The sequence below is a fragment of the Salmo salar genome, chromosome ssa06 (genome assembly GCF_905237065.1).
Source record: "Salmo salar chromosome ssa06, Ssal_v3.1, whole genome shotgun sequence".
Lineage (NCBI taxonomy): Eukaryota > Metazoa > Chordata > Actinopteri > Salmoniformes > Salmonidae > Salmo > Salmo salar.
In genome coordinates, this window is record NC_059447.1 from 13140697 (window position 1) to 13166645 (window position 25949).

Consider the following 25949-nt stretch of genomic DNA (forward strand, 5'->3'; position numbering starts at 1 on the left):
TTTGTGAAAACGACCCATTTTCCCATGGGCGGGGCCTGTACCCCATAGAAATCAAGGGGTCAAGAACGCCATCTCATGAATAATGTGAAAAGAAGGCGGTACTTTTACCGATACAACCCCGCCCCTGTACGTGCAGTAATCCACACACAGGCGTTATTTCATTTTGTCCATCAACATGACATACTGTGCATTAAACCAATGTGGATCTCCAGCATTCGAGTGAGGCTTCCGCCCCCTCTGCTATCTCATTTTTTTTTTGGATTGATTGAAACAGATGCCAAAGTTGCCATAGCTTGCTTTACCGAACTTGGTACGACACCGGTTTAGGGTAAGTAACCTTCACCACCTCAGTGGGGTTGATGATAATTCCATGTTTTCTGGAATGTATAGCCTATGAGTACGTGTATTATTGCGGAGGTAAGGAGAGCGTCCTCTGCATCGCGATGTGTTTGCTGTCATAGTCACACTGTGTTCTGGCTGGGCAAGCAGTCTTCCTGATACAGTGTCGTCGCAATGTAACCGGTGACAGTAAACACGTTACATTGTAATCATTATTAGTAGCAAAGCGGTGTTTCATAATTCTAAATGATAGTGTGTTGTTCGCTGCGGGAGTGTGTGTGTGTGGTGTGTGTGTGTGTGTGTGTGTGTGTGTGTGTGTGTGTGTGTGTGTGTGTGTGTGTGTGACTGAGCTGCACGAGCGAAGAGGAGGCCTCAGACAGTACTAGTAGCCAGCCAACCTGTTCCCAGGCATCCTTACAGGCTTCTTTAGGATGTGTAATGTACTCCATTCATATTCAGGAAGAGAAAGTAGCCTCAGACAGTACTAGTAGCCAGCCAACCTGTTCCCAGGCAGCCTTACAGGCTTCTTTAGGATGTGTAATGTACTCCATTCATATTCAGGAAGAGAAAGTAGCCTCAGACAGTACTAGTAGCCAGCCAACCTGTTCCCAGGCATCCTTACAGGCTTCTTTAGGATGTGTAATGTACTCCATTCATATTCAGGAAGAGAAAGTAGCCTCAGACAGTACTAGTAGCCAGCCAACCTGTTCCCAGGCATCCTTACAGGCTTCTTTAGGATGTGTAATGTACTCCATTCATATTCGGGAAGAGAAAGTAGCCTCAGACAGAAAAAAAGAGGGAGTACATTCGCTCCATCATAACAAGTGTTACACTACAGTATTATGACCTGCTCTGTATGAAATGTCTCTATATTGCCAACAATAGTCTGAAACCATGGGAGTTGGGTTTGCCTGAGCCACAGCATGCCAACAGTCAACCAACCTTGGGTTGCTGCAATTAGTGTCGTAAATCACCCTGCAATATTTCATCATGGTGCTGCGTGTCACCAGCATCATTTGTTGTCCAAGCTATTTCACAAAAGCTGAGGGGGGTGTGTGTCACGTTCAGTATTTTTCTGACATGACAAGATTGTCTGGTCAGAACATGTCACTAAAATAGTGTAGTAACTTCCTGGTCCTAGGCTCTACTCAGCGCCCACCTGCACCTCTCTCATCCTTACCCCTCTCTTCCTCAGCCTCTCCCTCTCCCCACCTCTTCTACCTTCCCCCTCTTTTCTTCCACTACTCTACATTACAGTTGATGACTGTACTTCCACAAATATTTCTCTCTCTCTCACACACACCCATATGCACACACACACACACACCACTGAATACTGTCTGTCTCATTCTCACACACACTCCTAGAACCCCATAAGACACAGCAGAGCTAGTTGGGACAGCCTCTTCTCATTGACTTTTTAAAATAATCAAGGTGTGTGCCAGTCTGGCAGTTCTTTGGGAAGGAGATTGCCAAACACTCATCTGCCCAGCTGCTCTCCAACCGATATCCTGGTCTCAACAAATCTCATTTGAACATAAACCAACTCTCCCATTCTGAAGTCATTTTTATCCAGCCTTCTCAGTTTGCAAAGTAGACCAGTGACTTAGTCAATCAAATGTATTTAATAAATCAGCAGCTGTCACAAATACTTCTCCAGATACCCAGCCTAAAATCCCCAAAGAGCAAGCAATGCGGAAAAAGTCCCACGACAAAGAGGTGTGTGTGTGTGTGTTCTGTGTGTGTTAGATATATATATATCTATCTATCTATCTCTATATCCCCGCCACATAGACTATAGCAGCATAGATAGGGACACAGTAACAACTGTAGCAGTGATGAATAAATACATGGCCATTGGGGTGGAGGCAGAGTAAAGACTGTTGGGGGGGGTGTGACCATAGGGGGAGCAGCAGACTAAATTACCACTGAGGGGGTGTGGGGACCAAGTGAAATAGAATATAAATAATCATTTTTGACTGACATATTTTTAGACCACGATATCCCAGTTCTCTCTAAGCTGAGCGTACTGAGGTAACCATCCACTCTCTCAATGGTCTTAACACTCGGGGCGACGGGTAGCCTAGTGGTTAGGGACGGGTAGCCTAGTGGTTAGGGACGGGTAGCCTAGTGGTTAGGGACGGGTAGCCTGGTGGTTAGGGACGGGTAGCCTAGTGGTTAGGGACGGGTAGCCTGGTGGTTAGGGACGGGTAGCCTGGTGGTTAGGGACGGGTAGCCTAGTGGTTAGGGACGGGTAGCCTGGTGGTTAGGGACGGGTAGCCTAGTGGTTAGGGACGGGTAGCCTAGTGGTTAGGGACGGGTACCCTAGTGGTTAGGGACGGGTAGCCTAGTGGTTAGGGACGGGTAGCCTAGTGGTTAGGGACGGGTAGCCTAGTGGTTAGGGACGGGTAGCCTAGTGGTTAGGGACGGGTAGCCTAGTGGTTAGGGACGGGTAGCCTAGTGGTTAGGGACGGGTAGCCTAGAGGTTAGGGACGGGTAGCCTAGAGGTTAGCGACGGGTAGCCTGGTGGTTAGCGACGGGTAGCCTGGTGGTTAGGGACGGGTAGCCTGGTGGTTAGGGACGGGTAGCCTGGTGGTTAGGGACGGGTAGCCTGGTGGTTAGGGACGGGTAGCCTGGTGGTTAGGGACGGGTAGCCTGGTGGTTAGGACGGGTAGCCTAGTGGTTAGAGCGTTGGACTAGTAACCGAAAGGTTGCAAAATCGAATCCCCGAGCTGACAAGGTACAAATCTGTCGTTCTGCCCCTGAACAAGGCAGTTAATCCCACTGTTCCTAGGCTGTCATTGTAAATAAGACTTTTTTTCTTAACTGACTTGCCTAGTTAAATAAAGGTAAAATATAAATCCCAGACCTATGCTGGAACATTGTTAACATTGTGGGAGGCAACCCATCTGCCTAGGGAGACTACTCCCAGGGTCTGGTTGTATATGGGCGGTTGTTTGGGGGTACAGAACATGGTGTTCTTCCACAGCTCGTGGTGATGATTCATGTCTTTTTAAGTCTAGAAAGTTCCCCCTGTACCACTGACCAAATACTGTTGTATATGGGCCTACGGTATCATTGATGTCATTTGATCAAGTTATCAGATTTGGATACAGTACTTTGTACACACACACACTCTCTTAACTGACCTGGGTTGTGATGTTGAGTCAGTCATGTCATATAGTGTTTTCATGTTAACTCTTCCTTTCCATTTTGGGGCAGCAAACATAGACATTTCCTTCTGCATCTTTATCTCACCACTGCATTATACTCTTTGTCATAGGAGCCATTGTAAACAAGCTGTGTATAGTTTCTAATGATGCTTTAAAATAGTGTATATTCAACCAGCAGATATTAAAGGCTGTCCGACCAGCGGTACGCTAATGATAAGAATAAGAGATAACTTTATTGTTCATTTACATCAACATTTATTTGGAGGTCAGGATACTGATATGTTAAAATGCTGGAAAGTGAGCACACACATTCACTTTAACCCTTAACCTCACTGACTCTACTCCTAACCAATGGCAACTTCTTAACCTCGCTGACTCTACTCCTAACCAATGGTAACTTCTAAACCTCACCCCTTAACCTCACTGACTCTACTCCTAACCAATGGTAACTTTTAAACCTCACCCCTTAACCTCACTGACTCTACTCCTAACCAATGGTAACTTTTAAACCTCACCCCTTAACCTCGCTGACTCTACTCCTAACCAATGGTAACTTCTAAACCTCACCCCTTAACCTCACTGACTCTACTCCTAACCAATTGTAACTTCTAAACCTCACCCCTTAACCTCATTGACTCTACTCCTAACCAATGGTAACTTTTAAACCTCACCCCTTAACCTCGCTGACTCTACTCCTAACCAATGGTAACTTTTAAACCTCACCCCTTAACCTCGCTGACTCTACTCCTAACCAATGGTAACTTCTAAACCTCACCCCTTAATAACCTCGCTGACTCTACTCCTAACCAATGGTAACTTCTAAACCTCACCCCTTAACCTCGCTGACTCTACTCCTAACCAATTGTAACTTCTAAACCTCACCCCTTAACCTCATTGACTCTACTCCTAACCAATGGTAACTTCTAAACCTCACCCCTTAATAACCTCGCTGACTCTACTCCTAACCAATGGTAACTTTTAAACCTCACCCCCTAACCTCGCTGACTCTACTCCTAACCAATGGTAACTTTTAAACCTCACCCCTTAACCTCACTGACTCTACTCCTAACCAATGGTAACTTTTAAACCTCACCCCTTAACCTCGCTGACTCTACTCCTAACCAATGGTAACTTTTAAACCTCACCCCTTAACCTCGCTGACTCTACTCCTAACCAATGGTAACTTTTAAACCTCACCCCTTAACCTCACTGACTCTACTCCTAACCAATGGTAACTTTTAAACCTCACCCCTTAACCTCGCTGACTCTACTCCTAACCCCATTTCTTTTCCACCTCAATGATGACCCCTATGTCTAACTGTACATCTTCAGCTATTTTAGCTCTGCCAGCTGAATATACCCTTCCTTCCAAAAAACAATGTGTCTCTCATGACGTGTCTAAACCATGTGTGTTGTTCTTCTTTCCCAGCATGCCTCTGGCTCGCAGCCTGTCCATCACCTCCCTGTCGGGGTTGGAGGAGTGGGATGAGGAGTTTGACCTGGAGGACGCTGTCCTCTTCGAGATCGCATGGGAGGTGGCCAACAAAGGTGTGTGTGTGTGTGTGTGTGTGTGTGTGTGTGTGTGAGAGAGAGTAACGACAGTGTATTAGTAACGACAGTATATTAGTAATAACTCTTGGTTCTGTGTGGAACGACAGTATATTAGTAATAACTCTTGGTTCTGTGTGGAACGACAGTATATTAGTAATAACTCTTGGTTCTGTGTGGAACGACAGTATATTAGTAATAACTCTTGGTTCTGTGTGGAACGACAGTATATTAGTAATAACTCTTGGTTCTGTGTGGAACGACAGTATATTAGTAATAACTCTTGGTTCTGTGTGGAACGACAGTATATTAGTAATAACTCTTTGGTTCTGTGTGGAACGACAGTATATTAGTAATAACTCTTGGTTCTGTGTCTCTGTGCAGTCGGTGGGATTTACACAGTGATCCAGACCAAAGCCCGTCTGACAGCAGAGGAATGGGGAGAAAACTATTTCCTGGTTGGTCCGTACGTGGAGAGTAACGTCCGCACCCAGGTGGAGCTGATCGAGCCCACCAACCCTGCCCTTAAGAGAGCCATAGACAAGATGAATTCCAGTGGATGTAAGGTACAGACCCACACAGAGACCCACACAGAGACCCACACAAGTTTGCTGGCACTATTAAAGGACTTAAAGGGGAAATCTGCAGTTTCTTCCTCCATTTTTGGACTTAGAAGTTAATATGTACCCATTTTCATTCTTTAAGAATATAACTTATATAAATGCCTCATGACTAACCTTTAACTGTCGTACCCCACCACAACCCAAAATATAGAAGCTTGATTTACTCCAATGTTTGTAAACATAAACAAATACCATATAAATCAAACATGGTTAAAACTATCAATGTTATATCATGGATGGTCAGTCCTGGCGTCCATAGCTCTGTCTGAGTTTGAGAGTGGTTACATTTCCCCAGCCCCACCCCTCAGCTTTTTACCAAACTGCAGATTGTCTCTTTAAAGGAGCTACGTGTAACATTAGCACCAACTAGCACCAAATGCAGCAAAGGAGTATAAATCCATGAGACTAAAACGAACTTTTTAGAACCCAGTGTAAAGTTGCTAATTAGCATTTTTACCTCAACTAGCCTGTGTGTGTGTACAGCTTCCTAAATTACCATTGGTTCTTGATCGTGACGTTGACAACAAAAGAAAAAAACATTAGCAATACATAACTTCACGTCCTTGCAATTGAAGTTTTTTTGGATTATGATGAGGTTAAAAGCAGTATTATGCCATTTCTAAGCAGTGTCCTTCAGTTAAAAAAAAAGTTTGAGTTACTTCATGACTTCAACCTTGCCTCAAAAGCCCCTGTGCACCCCAAGACCCCAACTAACACTGGTCCATGGCATTGGCCTTTCCCCAGGACACACACACACACACACACAGTCTTGTATAACCAACCTTGTGCGGACACACAAGTCAGTCCCATTCAAAATCCTATTTTCCCTTACCCTAACCCTAGTTCCTAAACTTAATTCTAACCCTAGCACTAATTCTAACCTTAACCCTAAACCGCCTAGAAATAGTATTTGACCTCGTGGGGACTAACAAAATGTCCCCAGTTGGTCAAAAAAAATGTGTTTACTTCTGGTCTCCACAAGTATAGTTAAACACGTCCCACACACACACACACACACACACACACAGTGTCCCTCTTTCTCTCTGTATTTATTTCACTCTATCCTTCACTCTCTGTCCTTGTCGTTCTAATCTCTGGTATTTCTGTTAAAAGGTTAAAGGCTGTATCAGTGTCAGACACACTGCTGTCTATTTCTGGTAGGCAGTCTGTAGCGTGTGTTTAGTGTGTGTGTGTGTAGCTCATATGTGTAAGTGTGTGTGCCATACTGAGTCACTCCTTGGCATTCTATTTGTGCAGGGTCATAGCAGTGCAGTGCACCATGGGAAAGCCCTGTGTGGTGAGGTCAGATCATTTGATTGGAGGAGAGCGATACTGTACCGTAATCGTCCTTACTTGAGGACTGGAAGTTGTGGAACATTTGTGTAAATCATTGTGTAAGCTCCTTGTTCTTTGTGGTATAAACAACAGGACAATGTCTTTTAATTCTCTGTACTGGGCAACGACAAATAAACATGTACATGTCAAACACTCTAGGTCCAGACTGTGACCACATTGAAAACATGCTAGTTGAGTAACGACACTATGGCTAACAGCACCAGACCTTGTCTGGCTGGCTAGCGAGCTACTTTTAAAACACTGACCCCAGTCTCTCATTCTCACCCCTCCTCTCTCATTCACTCGCTCTCTTTCCCTCTCTCTTCACCCCAGGTGTACTTTGGTCGTTGGCTGATTGAGGGCAGTCCATACGTGGTGCTGATAGATGTGGCGTTCACGGCCTGGAACCTGGATAAGTGGAAAAAAGAGTTGTGGGACAACTTCTCCATCGGGGTGCCCTGGTTCGACCGCGAGGCCAACGACGCCGTCCTCTTTGGCTTCTTGACCGCCTGGTTACTAGGAGAGGTGGGTTGCTGCCAGGGAGGGTCAGGGATAATGGGTTACTAGGAGAGGTGGGTTGCTGCCAGGGAGGGTCAGGGATAATGGGTTACTAGGAGAGGTGGGTTGCTGCCAGGGAGGGTCAGGGATAATGGGTTACTAGGAGAGGTGGGTTGCTGCCAGGGAGGGTCAGGGATAATGGGTTACTAGGAGAGGTGGGTTGCTGCCAGGGAGGGTCAGGGATAATGGGTTACTAGGAGAGGTGGGTTGCTGCCAGGGAGGGTCAGGGATAATGGGTTACTAGGAGAGGTGGGTTGCTGCCAGGGAGGGTCAGGGATAATGGGTTACTAGGAGAAGTGGGTTGATGCCAGGGAGGGTCAGGGATAATGGGTTACTAGGAGAGGTGGGTTGCTGCCAGGGAGGGTCAGGGATAATGGGTTACTAGGAGAGGTGGGTTGCTGTCAGGGATAATGGGTTACTAGGAGAGGTGGGTTGCTGCCAGGGAGGGTCAGGGATAATGGGTTACTAGGAGAAGTGGATTGATGTCAGGGATAATGGGTTGAATGGGGCTAAGGGGGGCGTGGCCTACACACTGCTCACTGTTATAACAGGGAAGTAGGAGGTTCTAGCCCAGTGGTCACCAACCTTTTCTGAGTCAAGATCATTTTCGCAGTCAAAAATCAAGCTGAGATCTACTGCTCAGATTTATTTTTTTACATTAACCCACACAAACAGTTTAGTAGGAATGAGGTTTGGGCAGTAGGCCTAATACATTATCACAGCATATTGGCTATATGAATGGCCTGCCAATATTGTTAATCAGACCATATTATATTTCAGAACTCGAGCTTTGATAACAAAATAGATCAGTTGGTTTATCACTTGTGTGGAGCATGAATTTAAATAATTAGCTTTTTTTATTTTACTGGACTGATGGTATCTGCATCTGATGGTCAACGAGGTCAAATCACCACGTCACTGATCTTCAGGTCGAAAGGTCGGAGCTCTAGAGAGATGCTCGAGTTTCCGACTTGGAATTCCGAGTTGGATGACCGTTCAAAACGATTTTTCCCAACCACCTCTCACGGTCCCTGCTCTCTCCTTCCTTCGGTGAGACTGACCAGAAAGAGAGGACACCGTCTTCCACCTGATGGTGAAACTCGAGTCGCACCGCATCTGCCTCATGTACAAATTCATGTTGTTCCTATTACCAGAGAAAGTAAAATATTTCCTTAATATTAAAATCAACACGACGAGCTGCAATAATAATCAAATGCAGGGCTATTGATACTTGGCTACTCATTCATTGCAGCCCGAGCGGAAGTACGGAGATGCGCGTTTTGTAATAGTGTTGAATTAAACAGTGACTGTGCTGAATATAAACTTAAACATGAACTTGCTGTATTCGTTGACAGTCTCTCTGTGGTCATGGTTTTAAAAGTTATTAAATCTTACGTAGACTAGTAGCCTATTAAACTTGGCTGTGGCCAGGGACATGGAAGCTCTGTAGCTACGGTGATTTGAGCTATCCGATTGGGCAGCGCAGTAGGTGCACTCGATTTAGTCCGAGATTTGCCGGGTAGACAGTTTGTCTCATGGGAACACTTTGCTTGCCCGGTGTTCAGGACTTTTGAATCAAGTACCTACCGGCAATAGCTTGACATGATTTTTAAAAAGGAGCTCAAGCCTTCGTTCGTTGGCTTTTCTACAGAAATATTTGGTGATCGACTAGGAATGCCTTGAAGATCGACCAGTCGATCGACCGGTTGGTGACCACTGTTCTAGCCAGATTAATAATGGCTTGTGTCAGTGCAAGGTTGCAATTCATTAGTAACAGTATTCCGTATAAAGTTCCGTATTAACCCCACATTGTCTTCCTCCAGAATGCTGGCCCATTGTAGTAATCCCACATTGTCTTCCTCCAGTATGCAGCGCAGTGTGAGGAGCCTCCCCATATCCTGGCCCATTTCCATGAGTGGCTGGCAGGCCTGGGCCTGGCTCTATGCCGACAGAGACAGTTGCCCGTGGCAACAATCTTCACCACCCACGCCACCCTGCTGGGACGCTACCTATGTGCCGGCAGCGTGGACTTCTACAACAACCTTGCCGATGTGAGTGTGGGTGTGTTTGTGTGTACACGTGATGATGTCATTATCTGTGGTGTGTGTTGGTCAGGGTGGTGATGTCATGATCTGTGGTGTGTGTGTTGGTCAGGGTGGTGATGTCATGATCTGTGGTGTGTGTGTTGGTCAGGGTGGTGATGTCATTATCTGTGGTGTGTGTGTTGGTCAGGGTGGTGATGTCATGATCTGTGGTGTGTTGTTGGTCAGGGTGGTGATGTCATGATCTGTGGTGTGTGTTCTGTTTTTGGTCAGGGTGTTCATGATTGTGTTGTGTTGGTCAGGGTGGTGATGTCATGATCTGTGGTGTGTGTGTTGGTCAGGGTGGTGATGTCATGATCTGTGGTGTGTGTTGGTCAGGGTGGTGATGTCATGTTTACTATGTTCTGATTGTTCTGTCTTTGCATCTTCAGCATCATTCACAGGTAACTGACCTCACAGTAAGTGTTGTGGTTCATTCTAGGTTGTTTGAAGGTCAGTTGTATCACCCTAGCTAGTATCTTCTGCCCTGATCCTAAATCAACCCCTTACACCTAGTCCCCTACTTAGTATTCACTAGTGTAGATCTGAAAGGGAACTGTTATCAGACTGATGATGCCAATCTGATGCTTCTAGATTTAGTGGAGAACTGTTACCAGACTGATGATGCCAATCTGATGCTTCTAGAGTTAGTGGAGAACTGTTACCAGACTGATGATGCCAATCTGATGCTTCTAGAGTTAGTGGAGAACTGTTACCAGACTGATGATGCCAATCTGATGCTTCTAGAGTTAGTGGAGAACTGTTACCAGACTGATGATGCCAATCTGATGCTTCTAGAGTTAGTGGAGAACTGTTACCAGACTGATGATACCAATCTGATCCTTCCAGGAGTTACACAAGTGTGTGGAAGGTGGGGCGGGCAGGACCGTAGCATTTTAATCATGTTGGTTTTTAGCATCTAGTCTGTCCTGTTTCATCGACCCTGGATTACTCCACTAAAACAGTGAAAGCACTTATTTGATGTGCTATTTACTGCTGAACGTTGTGGGTCAGTGTCTCCCAGCCTCTTCACCATAGCCACTACTCTAGATCAGACAGGATTGGATAGGCTTTGTTTAATGATCAAAAATCATTGAGAATAAAAAAAACGCAAGTTATTTATTCAAGTAACTTTATCTCATAGTAGATAATAGCTTAGTCTTAGTGAGTGGAATTGACGATTTGGAATTGTCCTCTCTGTGTCTCTGTCTCAGTTCAACGTGGATAAGGAGGCGGGGGATAGACAGATCTACCATCGGTATTGTCTGGAGCGGACAGCGGCGCGCTGCGCTCATGTCTTCACCACCGTCTCTCAGATCACAGCCGTTGAGGCAGAGCACCTGCTGAAGAGGAAACCAGGTGTGTGACAGGAATTCCTCTCAAGTTAACCTCTGTTTGTTCTTAGTTGACTGTCTGGCTAACCTCTCCTGTTTTATACTATCTCTACCTCTCCTGTTTTATATCTATCTCTACCTCTCCTGTTTTATATCTATCTCTACCTCTCCTGTTTTATATCTATCTCTACCTCTCCTGTTTTATATCTCTCTCTACCTCTCCTGTTTTATATCTATCTCTACCTCTCCTGTTTTATATCTATCTCTACCTCTCCTGTTTTATATCTATCTCTACCTCTCCTGTTTTATATCTATCTCTACCTCTCCTGTTTTATATCTATCTCTACCTCTCCTGTTTTATATCTATCTCTACCTCTCCTGTTTTATATCTCTCTCTACCTCTCCTGTTTTATATCTCTCTCTACCTCTCCTGTTTTATATCTATCTCTACCTCTCCTGTTTTATATCTCTCTCTACCTCTCCTGTTTTATATCTACCTCTCCTGTTTTATATCTATCTCTACCTCTCCTGTTTTATATCTCTCTCTACCTCTCCTGTTTTATATCTCTATCTCTACCTCTCCCCCACCACCCCACCCACAGACATAATCACCCCTAACGGGCTGAATGTGAAGAAGTTCTCTGCCATGCATGAGTTCCAGAACCTGCACGCCCAGAGCAAGAACCGTATCCAGGAGTTCATCAGAGGTCACTTCTATGGGTCAGTGGGGTCACCACCCAAACACAAATATACTATATATACATACTGCTGACCCACTGGGCACAGATGTCATTTCAATGTCTATTTCTGATTGACATTATGTTGAGTTATCAACTAATGTGATTTCAACAAAACATGATCACCATCACATTGGATTTAGGTTAAGTTGGGTGAAAAAAATCTGAAATTCCCTTATGTTGATGACTTTTTTTGTTGATTCAACATGATCACATTTGTTTTGTTTAAATGATGTGGAAACAATGTTGATTCAACCAGTTTTTGCCCAGTGATGGGAGTGTTACCTCTTGGTCTCTTCACCAGGGGTACTATGGGTACTGTCATATTAATAGACAACCCTAGAAACAGCCTGTTGCTAGAACCTAATTGACACGATCATTTTCAGGGTTTGAAACTGTGACCAAAACCTTTTTGACTTGGCAGTGAGACACATTTTTAATTGGTCGCAAGGGTGCCAGTTGCATAGCTTTTTTTATCATGATTTATTCAAACCGTAATGTGCAATTGACCAAAAATAAACCACCTTCTGAAGAGGCAACATCGTCACGGGAATTCCCTGTCTGTGTGTGTCAGGACTCGACATACAGGGGGGTTTAGAAACCCTCCATCACTGGAAAACATATTTTAATAATGCCATTTTTAATCTAGGCTATATCATTTATTTAAAAAAAACGGATTCTCAAAGCTTTTTTTTATGTCGATTATTTATCACGCGCTGCACACAGCCTATATCAAATCAAATCAAATGTATTTATATAGCCCTTCGTACATCAGCTGATATCTCAAAGTGCTGTACAGAAACCCAGCCTAAAACCCCAAACAGCAAGCAATGCATGTGAAAGAAGCACGGTGGCTAGGGAAAACTCCCTAGGAAAAACTCCCTAGGAAGAAACCTAGAGAGGAACCAGGCTATGAGGAACCAGGCTATAGATAATCTGAAACGTAGAAACAGCTTGCAGCTCTGAAACAGCTGGTTGTTGCGTAGAGGAAAGCAGTAGGAAAGATGTTACAAGTTAAATCTACCGGTAAATGTTAAGGCCAGAATGGGTGTGCAACCCATGTAAAACGTTCCAAGTCTTGTTAGAATATTGGCGATGCGCAATCCAGTCATCATGGAATAGCCTACCTTGAAAATCAGACATTTCTTCTAGACTATTTGGTTGTTGAAGTCATTGGTTACGGTAGCCGATTTACAACGTATACTGCTCCAACAGAATTATTACGGGATTTCATTTCTTATCAGTTTTTATGAGAGATTCAGGTGCATTCGATTGTTTCCCGCTGTTTCAATTGAAGTCTGTTGTGGTAAAACCATATGCGGTTATTATGAGAAAATAACATTGAATGTTTGCTTCAACTTGGTTTTCTATACAAAGGTAGTTTGGCTGGTGTAGGCTGTTATTGTAAATAAGAATTTGTTCTTAACTGACTTGCTTATTAGTTGGTTCACTTGTTTAATTTAAGTGGTGAGACTGACTGACTAGCTACCACATGGACAGACTTCATTAGTGTGTTTGTGTCGGGAGCATGCTGTCTATTTAGTCAGACAATGTCCTCATTGTGACATTTTAGAATGTAAAAGTCATGTGAATGTCAATGCATAATACTATTGGTTAGGCCTATTTAAAAAAACTAAGTGCATTATTCATAGTGGAAATGCATACTTTTGGGGGATTTTTCTTCTTCTATATGCTATTACAACAATGACATATATAAAAAGTAACTCCTTCAAAATTTGCCTACAATTAAGTGCTTGAAAAAGTCATTTAAAGTCCTTGAATTTGACTTGCCAATGTCTGTATGAACCCTGTATAGGCGACTTGCTCAGCCCAGAAATAAAATCTAAAATCACCTGCTGTCAGATCTGGTATGTTATTCTTCGGGCCGGTAGCTTTCAGTTGGCACTGGCCCAGTGTGTCTCGCAAATTGACCTGAATGTCAAGCCCTGCTGTGCACTTAGCCGTTAGCGATGCTAATGATAGTCTAACTGTTTTCGGGTTGATGGAAAGACCATTTAAAAGGTAAATACAAAGCAGCCTAACCTGGCAGAATCATGACTATTTGCATCAATCCAGTGGCCATTGTTTTGAAAAGTCCATCACAAGTGAGCTATAGAAACACAACTAGCCAAACTGTCTGGCTGGTGCTCACCTGAATTAAAGGGTAACTACACACGCAAAAAAAACTTGATTGCTGACATTTTGGGACAGTATCAACAGTGTACTAATTAAACAAATGCCAAAATATAGTTTGAGTGGTATTTTGATTTAATTTGCTAAGATTCTCCATCTCGTTATCTAATTCTAGATACCCCAACCTTCATTTTAATGCTATAAATCTTGATTATGGAGAAATAAATGAATGTGGTTGGATGAGGGTTGTGGTCAGTTCCATTTCAATTCAGGAAATAACCTGAATTCAAATATCAATTCTCATAGAGAAGCATTGAGGAAAATTGGAATGTCAGTTTACTTTCTGACTTGACTGAATTGAAATGAAATTGACTCCAACCCTGGTCTGGACATGTGGTCAGGTGATGTCAGGATTGCATCATTTGGTCTGATCTTGAATGGTTGTTGTTGTCCCACCTGCCAGGCACCTGGACTTCAACCTGGACAAGTGTCTGTTCCTGTTCATCGCTGGGAGGTATGAGTTCAGCAACAAAGGGGCGGATATCTTCTTGGAGGCTTTGGCCAGACTCAACTATCTACTGAGAGTAAGCTGTGTTTGTGTGTGTGTCCGGCGCTGTGTGTGTGTCCGGCGCTGTGTGTGTGTGTGCACGTGTATCAGAAAATGTGTGTGCATTCGGAAAGTATTCAGACCCCTCAACTTTTTCCACATTTTGTTACATTACAGCCTTATTCTAAAATGTATTTAAAAAAATCCCTCATCAATCTACACACAATACCCCATAATGACAAAGCAAAAACAGGTTTTTAGACATTTTTGCAAATGTATTACAACAACAAATTATATCAAATTTACATAAGTCTTCAGACCCTTTACTCAGTACTTTTATGAAGCACCTTTGGCAGTGATTACAGCCTCGAGTCTTCTTGGGTATGATGCTACAAGCTTGGCACACATTAATTTGGGGAGTTTCTCCCATTCGTCTCTACAGATCCTCTCAAGCTCTGTCAGGTTGGATGGGGAGCGTTGCTGCACAGCTATTTTCAGGTCTCTCCAGAGACGTTCGATTTGGTTCAAGTCCCGGCCACTCAAGGACATTGAGACTTGTCCTGAAGCCGCTCCTGCGTTGTCTTGGCTGTGCGCTTAGCGTCGTTGTCCTGTTGGAAGGTGAACCTTCACTCCAGTCTGAGGTCCTGAGAGCTCTGGAGCAGGTTTCCATCAAGGATCTCTCTGTACTTTGCTCCGTTCATCTTTCCCTCATTCCTGACTAGTCTCCCAGTCTCTGCCGCTGAAAAACATCCCCACAGCAGGATGCTGCCACCACCATGCTTCACCGTAGGGATGGTGGCAGGCTTGCTCCAGACATGACACTTCGCATTCAGGCCAAATAGTTCAATCTTGGTTTCATCAGACCAGAGAATCCTGTCTCAGAGCTCTACAAACAATTCCTTTGACATCATGGCTTGGTTTTTTCTCTGACATGCACTGTCAACTGTGGGACCTTATATAGACAGGTGTGTGTGCCTTTCTAAATCATGTCCAATCAATTAAATTTACCTCAAGTGGACTCCAAGTTGTAGAAACATCTCAAGGATGATCAATGGAAATAGGATGCACCTGAGCTAATTTTCGAGTCTCATAGCAAAGGGTCTGAATACTTATGTAAATAAGGTATTTTTTAAATATTTTTTTATACATTTGCAAACATTTCTAAAAACCTGTTTTCACTTTGTCATTATGGGTTATTGTGTTTTTTAAATCCATTTTAGAAAAAGGCTGTAACGTAACAAAATGTGGAAAAAGTCAATGGATCTGAGCACTTTCTGAATGCTCTGTATGTGCCTGTGTGAGTGTACAGTGAGGGGGAAAAAGTATTTGATCCCCTGCTGATTTTGTACGTTTGCCCACTGACAAAGAAATGATCAGTCTATAATTTTAACGGTAGGTTTATTTGAACAGTGAGAGACAGAATAACAACAAAAAAATTCAGAAAAACGCATGTCAACAATGTTATAAAATGATTTGCATTTTAATGACGGAAATAAGTATTTGACCCCTCTGCAAAACATGACTTAGTACTTGGTGGCAAAACCCTTGTTGGCAATCACAGAGGTCAGACGTTTCTTGTAGTTGGCCACCAGGTTTGCACACCTTTGCAGATCTTCTCCAAGTCATTAAGGTTTCGAGGCTGACGTTTGGCAACTCGAACCTTCAGCTCCCTCCACAGATTTTCTATGGGATTAAGGTCTGGAGACTGTCTAGGCCACTCCAGGACCTTAATGTGCTTCTTCTTGAGCCACTCCTTTGTTGCCTTGGCCATGTGTTTTGGGTCATTGTCATGCTGGAATACCCATTCACGACCCATTTTCAATGCCCTGGCTGAGGGAAGGAGGTTCTCACCCAAGATTTGACGGTACATGGCCCCGTCCATCATCCCTTTTGATGCGGTGAAGTTGTCCTGTCCCCTTAGCAGAAAAACACACCCAAAGCATAATGTTTCCACCTCCATGTTTGACAGTAGGGATGGTGTTCTTGGGGTCATAGGCAGCATTCCTCCTCCAAACACGGCGAGTTGAGTTGATGCCAAAGAGCTCCATTTTGGTCTCATCTGACCACAACACTTTCACCCAGTTTGTCCTCTGAATCATTCAGATGTTCATTGGCAAACTTCAGACAGGCATGTATATGTGCTTTCTTGAGCAGGGGGACCTTGCGGGCGCTGCAGGATTTCAGTCCTTCACGGCATAGTAAGTCACCAAGAAAACAATTGGTAACAATGGTCCCAGCTGCCTTGAGATCATTGACAAGATCCTCCCGTGTAGTTCTGGGCTGATTCCTCACCGTTCTCATGATCATTGCAACCCCACGAGGTGAGATCTTGCATGGAGCCCCAGGCCGAGGGAGATTGACAGTTCTTTTGTGTTTCTTCCATTTGCGAATAATCGCACCAACTGTTGTCACCTTCTCACCAAGATGCTTGGCGATGGTCTTGTAGCCCATTCCAGCCTTGTGTAGGTCTACAATCTTGTCCCTGACATCCTTGGAGAGCTCTTTGGTCTTGGCCCAGGTGGAGAGTTTGGAATCTGATTGATTGTTGCTTCTGTGGACAGGTGTCTTTTATACAGGTAACAAACTGAGATTAGGAGCACTCCCTTTAAGAGTGTGCTCCTAATCTCAGCTCGTTACCTGTATAAAAGACACCTGGGAGCCAGAAATCTTTCTGATTGAGAGGGGGTCAAATTCTTATTTCCCTCATTTAATATGCAAATCAATTTATAACATTTTTGACATGCGTTTTTCTGGATATTTTTGTTGTTATTCTGTCTCTCTCACTGTTCAAATAAACCTACCATTAAAATTATAGACTGATCATTTCTTTGTCAGTGGGCAAACGTACAAAATCAGCAGGGGATCAAATACTTTTTTCCCTCACTGTACATACCCAGCCTGTCTGTCGGTTAGTTAGATGTATTCTAGAATCTTGCAGGTATTTACTCCCTCCCTGCCTCCTCTCTCTCCCTCAGGTCAACCACAGCGATGTGACTGTCGTTGCGTTCTTCATCATGCCTGCGCGGACCAACAACTTCAACGTGGAGACGCTGAAAGGCCAAGCAGTCAGGAAGCAGCTCTGGTAATGACCAACACCATCATGGCTGTTTCCTGCCACAGAGGGAGACACTTGCATGTGAGAAAATAAGAAAACGTATTTATAGTGACTAATAACTTGACTTTGTTTTAACATCCTCATGGCAGGGATACAGCTCAAACTGTGAAAGAACGCTTCGGAAAGAAACTTTATGAATCACTGCTGGTGTAAGTGGACCTCTATGAATCCCCATTTGTGCTGTTGAACTACCAGTACAAGAACTGTCCTGTAAACCCATATGAATCACTGTCCTGTAAAACCCATATGAATCACTGTCCTGTAAAACCCATATGAATCACTGTCCTGTAAAACCCATATGAATCACTGTCCTGTAAACCCGTATGAATCACTGTCCTGTAAAACCCGTATGAATCACTGTCCTGTAAAACCCGTATGAATCACTGTCCTGTAAAACCCATATGAATCACTGTCCTGGAAACCCGTATGAATCACTGTACTTGAACCATTATTACTGTAAGATAATTTCTATAGACTACAGTTTGTATGAATGACTTTGTGTTAGTTAAAGAGAAGGGAAACCCACATACATTTGATTCAAGCTTGTGTCTGCCTCTTGGCCTTCATCAGAGCTTTTGTGCTAGTTTGTATTTTACACCCTTAGTAAAATCTACCTTTGTGCTGGATTAGTGGGCAGTTGCCGGACGTGTCCAAGATGCTGGACAAGGATGACTTCACCATGATGAAGCGTGCCATCTTTGCCACCCAGAGGCAGTGCCAGCCTCCCATCTGTACCCACAACATGCTGGAGGACAGCAACGACCCCATCCTCACTTGCATTCGCCGCATCGGCCTGTTCAACAGCTCTGCCGACCGTGTCAAGGTAGATTTGATTGAATTGATTAGATGATTAAAAGTATTGGGCAGCTCCTGCTGGAGACGACGTTACATAGCCTATGTCAACAATTCAGCTGGAGACGACGTTACATAGCCTATGTCAACAATTCAGCTGGAGACGACGTTACATAGCCTATGTCAACAATTCAGCTGGAGACGACGTTACATAGCCTATGTCAACAATTCTCCAGGATAAAGACACAAAGGCCAGAGGCTCATTGCCATTGTGTCCTCATTTGCTAGTGAGATGGCATGTGGGCCATAATGACACTTTACAAATACATAACCGTCACACTGTGCTCCGCTCTGGTCCCTCCCATCACATAAATGTCATTCCTATAACACTATCCTACTACTGATACACAGGCCAGTCTGGACTAGAAACCATTAGCCCAGCCCTCTGCATAGCTGGGGGTCAAATGGGTTCAACTGCTTCAAAATAATTCCTCTCTTCCCCTTCTTCTGCACTGATTGGAAGACGTGTAAAACTGGTGTAAATAATATGGCGGAAGTGCATCTCTTTCATCTGGTCAACTCTGTCCTCATCCCCTGCCTCATTTGTGCTTCCCATCATCCTTTTAGGTGATCTTCCACCCAGAGTTCCTCTCCTCCACCTCTCCCCTCCTTCCCATGGATTATGAAGAGTTTGTAAGAGGCTGCCATCTTGGAGTGTTCCCCTCTTACTATGAACCATGGGGATATACACCAGGTAGACTCTTATAGATACTATGAACCACCAGGTAGACTCTTATAGATACTATGAACCACCAGGTAGACTCTTATAGATACTATGAACCACCAGGTAGACTCTTATAGATACTATGAACCACCAGGTAGACTCTTATAGATACTATGAACCACCAGGTAGACTCTTATAGATACTATGAACCACCAGGTAGACTCTTAAATATACTATGAACCATGCAGATATGGTTGTCTTGTGCATTGGCTGTATGGCATATACAAGTATATTTACTTCAATCTCTCTCTCTCTCTCTCTCTCTCAGCTGAGTGTACAGTCATGGGGATCCCCTCAATCTCTACCAACCTCTCTGGGTTTGGCTGCTTCATGGAGGAACACATAGCTGATCCCTCAGCATACGGTGTGTTCAGAATGTGTCCAAGTCAAGGTTGTTTAGTGTCTTCCAAGGGGCTGATAAAACGTTCTACATTTAGAGAAGTAATGGTCCCAGTATAATATAATGTATGCCATTTAGATGAGGCTTTTAACCAAAGAGACAATCATTCATGTATACATTGTACGTATGGGTGGGTCCGGCGGGAATTGAACCCACAACCTTTGGCATTACAAACGCCACCAACTGATCTCCAGTAGATATGACTAATGCTGTTGTACCTCAGGAATCTACATCCTTGATCGCCGGTACAGAGGGGTTGATGAGTCATGTAACCAGCTCACATCGTACCTGTTCCAGTTCTGCCAGCAGAGCCGGCGCGCCAGGATCATCCAGCGGAACCGCACCGAGCGCCTGAGTGACCTTCTGGACTGGAGATATCTGGGCAGGGTGAGAACTTTCACCTTTATCAAGAGAAGAATGTATCAACCGTTCTACTATAACTATCATCTTATCTCTCTTCTCTCTCAGTATTACATATCAGCTCGTCACATGGCCCTGGCTAAAGCCTTCCCGGATACCTACTTCTACCAACCTCATGACTCTGAGACTGTAAGTCTGTCCTGTCTGTCCTGTCTAGGAGAGGCTATGCTGTTTCCTCCTTTTGGGTAACAATGGGTACTTAGTTGAAATAATTCTACACCATTGGAAACTACCTAGTACCTAATGGTGCCCGGGGGAGATTAGTAAAACATTTGTTCTTTACCCATTCAGTAGGAATTTGCTATAGTGTACCTTTTTAGTTGGACCCTTTTTGTTTTATAACAGGGGTGTTTACTCAATTCCCTGGAGGGCTGAGGGTTATAACAGGGGTGTTTACTCAATTACCTGGAGGGCTGAGGGTTATAACAGGGGTGTTTACTCAATTACCTGGAGGGCTGAGGGTTATAACAGGGGTGTTTACTCAATTACCTGGAGGGCTGAGGGTTATAACAGGGGTGTGTACTCAATTCCCTGGAGGGCTGAGGGTTATAACAGGGGTGTCTACTCAATTACCTGGAGGGCTGAGGGTTATAACAGGGGTGTTTACTCAATTCCCTGGAGGGCTGAGGGTTATAACAGGGGTGTTTACTCAATTACCTGGAGGGCTGAGGGTTATAACAGGGGTGTGTACTCAATTACCTGGAGGGCTGAGGGTTATAACAGGGGTGTTTACTCAATTACCTGGAGGGCTGAGGGTTATAACAGGGGTGTGTACTCAATTACCTGGAGGGCTGAGGGTTATAACAGGGGTGTTTACTCAATTACCTGGAGGGCTGAGGGTTATAACAGGGGTGTGTACTCAATTACCTGGAGGGCTGAGGGTTATAACAGGGGTGTTTACTCAATTACCTGGAGGGCTGAGGGTTATAACAGGGGTGTTTACTCAATTACCTGGAGGGCTGAGGGTTATAACAGGGGTGTTTACTCAATTACCTGGAGGGCTGAGGGTTATAACAGGGGTGTCTACACAATTACCTGGAGGGCTGAGGGTTATAACAGGGGTGTTTACTCAATTACCTGGAGGGCTGAGGGTTATAACAGGGGTGTCTACTCAATTACCTGGAGGGCTGAGGGTTATAACAGGGGTGTCTACACAATTACCTGGAGGGCTGAGGGTTATAACAGGGGTGTCTACACAATTACCTGGAGGGCTGAGGGTTATAACAGGGGTGTCTACTCAATTACCTGGAGGGCTGAGGGTTATAACAGGGGTGTCTACACAATTACCTGGAGGGCTGAGGGTTATAACAGGGGTGTCTACACAATTACCTGGAGGGCTGAGGGTTATAACAGGGGTGTCTACTCAATTACCTGGAGGGCTGAGGGTTATAACAGGGGTGTCTACACAATTACCTGGAGGGCTGAGGGTTATAACAGGGGTGTCTACTCAATTACCTGGAGGGCTGAGGGTTATAACAGGGGTGTCTACACAATTACCTGGAGGGCTGAGGGTTATAACAGGGGTGTCTACACAATTACCTGGAGGGCTGAGGGTTATAACAGGGGTGTTTACTCAATTACCTGGAGGGCTGAGGGTTATAACAGGGGTGTCTACTCAATTACCTGGAGGGCTGAGGGTTATAACAGGGGTGTCTACACAATTACCTGGAGGGCTGAGGGTTATAACAGGGGTGTCTACACAATTACCTGGAGGGCTGAGGGTTATAACAGGGGTGTCTACTCAATTGCCTGGAGGGCTGAGGGTTATAACAGGGGTGTCTACACAATTACCTGGAGGGCTGAGGGTTATAACAGGGGTGTCTACACAATTACCTGGAGGGCTGAGGGTTATAACAGGGGTGTCTACACAATTACCTGGAGGGCTGAGGGTTATAACAGGGGTGTCTACTCAATTACCTGGAGGGCTGAGGGTTATAACAGGGGTGTCTACACAATTACCTGGAGGGCTGAGGGTTATAACAGGGGTGTCTACACAATTACCTGGAGGGCTGAGGGTTATAACAGGTGTGTCTACACAATTACCTGGAGGGCTGAGGGTTATAACAGGGGTGTCTACACAATTACCTGGAGGGCTGAGGGTTATAACAGGGGTGTTTACTCAATTACCTGGAGGGCTGAGGGTTATAACAGGGGTGTCTACACAATTACCTGGAGGGCTTAGGGTTATAACAGGGGTGTCTACACAATTACCTGGAGGGCTTAGGGTTATAACAGGGGTGTCTACACAATTACCTGGAGGGCTGAGGGTTATAACAGGGGTGTCTACACAATTACCTGGAGGGCTGAGGGTTATAACAGGGGTGTCTACACAATTACCTGGAGGGCTGAGGGTTATAACAGGGGTGTCTACACAATTACCTGGAGGGCTGAGGGTTATAACAGGGGTGTCTACACAATTACCTGGTTTATTACATATGTGAAATTAGATATATATCTGGATTAGTAAATCTTAAGAGAAAGTGTCAGAGATTAAACATACTGTTATGCTACTCTGGCTGTGTTTAGACAGGCAGCCCAATTCTGATCTTTTTTAACTAATTGGTATTTTGGCCAATCAGATCTGAAATACATCTGATGTGATTGGTCAAAAGATCAATTGGTGAAAAACAGGCAGACACATTCTGATATATCTAAACACAGCCATGGTGTGTTGTCTGTGTCTTACCCTCTAAACCCCACCAACCTTTCTTTTCAGGCCCAAGGTTTCCGTTACCCTAGACCGGCCTCTGTGCCCCCATCTCCGTCTCTGTCACGCCACTCCTCCCCCCGCCAAAGCGAGGCAGAAGAAGATGATGACCGCTATGATGAAGATGCAGAGGCAGAGAAAGACCGCTTGAACATCCGCCAGCCCTTGACCCTGCCTAGTAAAAAGGGTCCCGCCTTGCCTTACACCCTGCCAGGTGCCAACGGAGAGAAAAACGGCGCCGCCAGCGTGAAAAACTGACTGTCTCACACACACAACATACACAAACGTACACATGCTGATACTCACTACACACAACATACATGTTACAAACACGCCACTCTTATCTTGACCGTCTCCACTTCCATAATATAGATCAACAACTGCTGAAGAGATGAGCTCTTACAGTATGTTATTCATCCAGCAGCCAGAACGTCTTCCAAACCTGCATGCAGCTCTGCCTCTGTGGGCATCCTGTATGGAGGAGGAGAGGGAAAGGATGGCTAGCCGGGTGACGGTTCCTTGAGTTAAAGAGCCCAGCTTTGAGATAACGAAGTGGGGTAACTTGGAGTATATAGGAGGGTTACCTCTGGTCATTCATCTAGGTTACCTCTGGTCATTCATCTAGGTTACCTCTGGTCATTCATCTAGGTTACCTCTGGTCATTCATCTAGGTTACCTCTGGTCATTCATCTAGGTTACCTCTGGTCATTCATCTAGGTTACCTCTGGTCATTCATCTAGGTTACCTCTGGTCATTCATCTAGGTTACCTCTGGTCATTCATCTAGGTTACCTCTGGTCATTCATCTAGGTTACCTCTGGTCATTCATCTAGGTTACCTCTGGTCATTCATCTAGGTTACCTCTGGTCCACAGGAGGCTGCTGAGGGAGGATCAGCTGGAATAATGGCTGAAACCATGATACTATTCCAGGTATTCTGCTCCAGCCATTACCACGAGCCCGTCCTCCCCAATTAAGGTGCCACCAATCTCCTGTGCTCTGGTCCTTAATCTAGGAAATTATGAAATCCTTGCCAGTGTAGACTAACATGAGTTGTAACTGAGGCTAAGACAACCATATGATAACCAGTGGTAACATCAGGATAAAGAAACTAGGGCTAATTAGTCTTGCTAACAAGGGCAAAGGCATTGGCCCACTATGTCATAGTCACACAACCTACCCAACCCAACAGCAACAATTTTCCTGTTCAGACACTGAAGCAGTAACAGCAACCTGTTTAAACAGCAGCAGCACTTTTCCTGTCACACTGTAGCTGTAACAGCAACCCAACCAGCAGCAGTACTTCCCTGGGCTAGGAAACCAATAAGCGACACATTTAGAGCTGGGCCCATAGAGTTAGACTAGATAGATGTACTGTATATAGCCCGTTTTCTGCATGGACATTGCCGTTGAGGGCTTCTACCACAGATACTAAGATGAGTCCTCTTTGTAACTCTATGGCTGAGCCTCAGAACGTCCTGCTGAAGAGCCTCCTGCTGAAACAGGCTCCCATTCGTTCAGAGATTCAGACCTTTCTGTGGGCGTTGTCGTCGTCTCTGGGCCTTGTACTGTATTAGAACCGGCACTACTGTGTAAAAACTGTTGATTGGTCACCTTTTAACCTTTCAGTCAGTGAGCGTGTGTGTGTGTGATGGAACACTGATTCTGCCTGCACTCTTTGAGGTTTAGGTAAAAGGTGGGGCTTCCATCCTGAGAAGCTAGTGGTGTTTTTAGACGACAGACTGTATTAGAGAGGAGGAAGGGAGAAGGTCACAGGTTTGGGAGGATCCTATTCCCGGCTGTGCACAGCCAGAAACCAAGATGAGTTGATCCAGAGCCCACACTGCTGTGTCAGTTTGTTTGTGTTACAATCACACACCAGAGGAGGAGAAAATAAAGTATATTCTATGTATTAATGAAGAAACACAGGACTCGTCTCTTTTGTTGGGGTTTTACTACAACAGGAAATACTGTGAGAGCTTGGAACTATAAGGTTTATCTGCATGTTTTGTTATTCCTTGTTCTGTACAATGTTCTCTACATATATAGTACTCTAACTCTATTCATGTTAAGTTCAAAAGAATACAAGATAAAAATACATAATTCAAACCAATTAGGGTTCAGAACCTTATTTTTGCAGATACAACTAGAAGGTTCTAAGGTCACAATGGTGTGTGTGGTGTCAACACCAAGGCACTACATAAAGATCATCACGTTACTGTTAACATGTATTGTAGTGGATGTGGACGTAACTGCATAAGAGCTGTAAAAGTTGTGGGTTGTTGCTAGACGATTGCTAATGAATGTGGTGCCTGCCATCACCCTGAGAGAGTTGCTCATTTAAATTGTTACTTCACAAAGTCATATTTTAATTTGTAGAGAAAAAGAGGTGCTGCTGGGATACAGTAGTAGGACTTTGTAGGATGAAGGTGGGAGGTGCTGCTGGGATACAGTAGTAGGACTTTGTAGGATGAAGGTGGGAGGTGCTGCTGGGATACAGTAGTAGGACTTTGTAGGATGAAGGTGCAACAGTTGATTCCCCAGAATTGTAGATGCAGACTTGAAGGTTTTGTCAATCCTGATAGTCACACCATATTATATGAAGCAAGCCCATCTTTGTCAACCCTGATACAGTCACACCATATATGAAGCAAGCTAAACTTTGCTCACATGATCAGTAACTACAGACGCAGCCACTGCAGACTGTTCAGTACCATTGTGTTGTGTAGTGTGTGTTTCAGTACCATAGTGTTGTGTAGTGTGTGTTTCAGTACCATAGTGTTGTGTAGTGTGTTTCAGTACTGTTGTGTTTCAGTACCATAATGTTGTGTAGTGTGTGTTTCAGTACCATAGTGTTGTGTAGTGTGTGTTTCAGTACCATAGTGTTGTGTAGTGTGTTTCAGTACCATAGTGTTGTGTAGTGTGTTTCAGTACTGCTGTGTTTCAGTACCATAGTGTTGTGTAGTGTGTGTTTCAGTACCATAGTGTTGTGTAGTGTGTGTTTCAGTACCATAATGTTGTGTAGTGTGTGTTTCAGTACCATAGTGTTGTGTAGTGTGTGTTTCAGTACCATAGTGTTGTGTAGTGTGTGTTTCAGTACCATAGTGTTGTGTAGTGTGTTTCAGTACCATAGTGTTGTGTAGTGTGTGTTTCAGTACCATAGTGTTGTGTAGTGTGTGTTTCAGTACCATAGTGTTGTGTAGTGTGTGTTTCAGTACCATAGTGTTGTGTAGTGTGTGTTTCAGTACCATAGTGTTGTGTAGTGTGTGTTTCAGTACCGTTGTGTTGTGTAGTGTGTGTTTCATTACCATAGTGTTGTGTAGTG

General features: G+C 44.4%; 1 protein-coding gene across 1 annotated transcript; it reads left to right on the plus strand.

Moving 5' to 3' along the window:
• The first annotated feature begins 111 nt into the window (after positions 1-111).
• Positions 112-24548, plus strand: LOC106606415 (glycogen synthase 1 (muscle)). Its single transcript, XM_045719785.1, has 16 exons — positions 112-328; positions 4942-5060; positions 5445-5626; positions 7352-7543; positions 9442-9627; positions 10872-11016; positions 11594-11711; positions 14325-14445; positions 17384-17490; positions 17613-17672; positions 18154-18346; positions 18943-19069; positions 19368-19463; positions 19723-19886; positions 19968-20048; positions 22636-24548. The coding sequence occupies exons 2-16, from the start codon at positions 4943-4945 to the stop codon at positions 22882-22884; spliced, it is 2139 nt and encodes a 712-aa protein (XP_045575741.1). The 5' UTR covers positions 112-328; position 4942; the 3' UTR covers positions 22885-24548.
• Positions 24549-25949: the final 1401 nt, after the last annotated feature.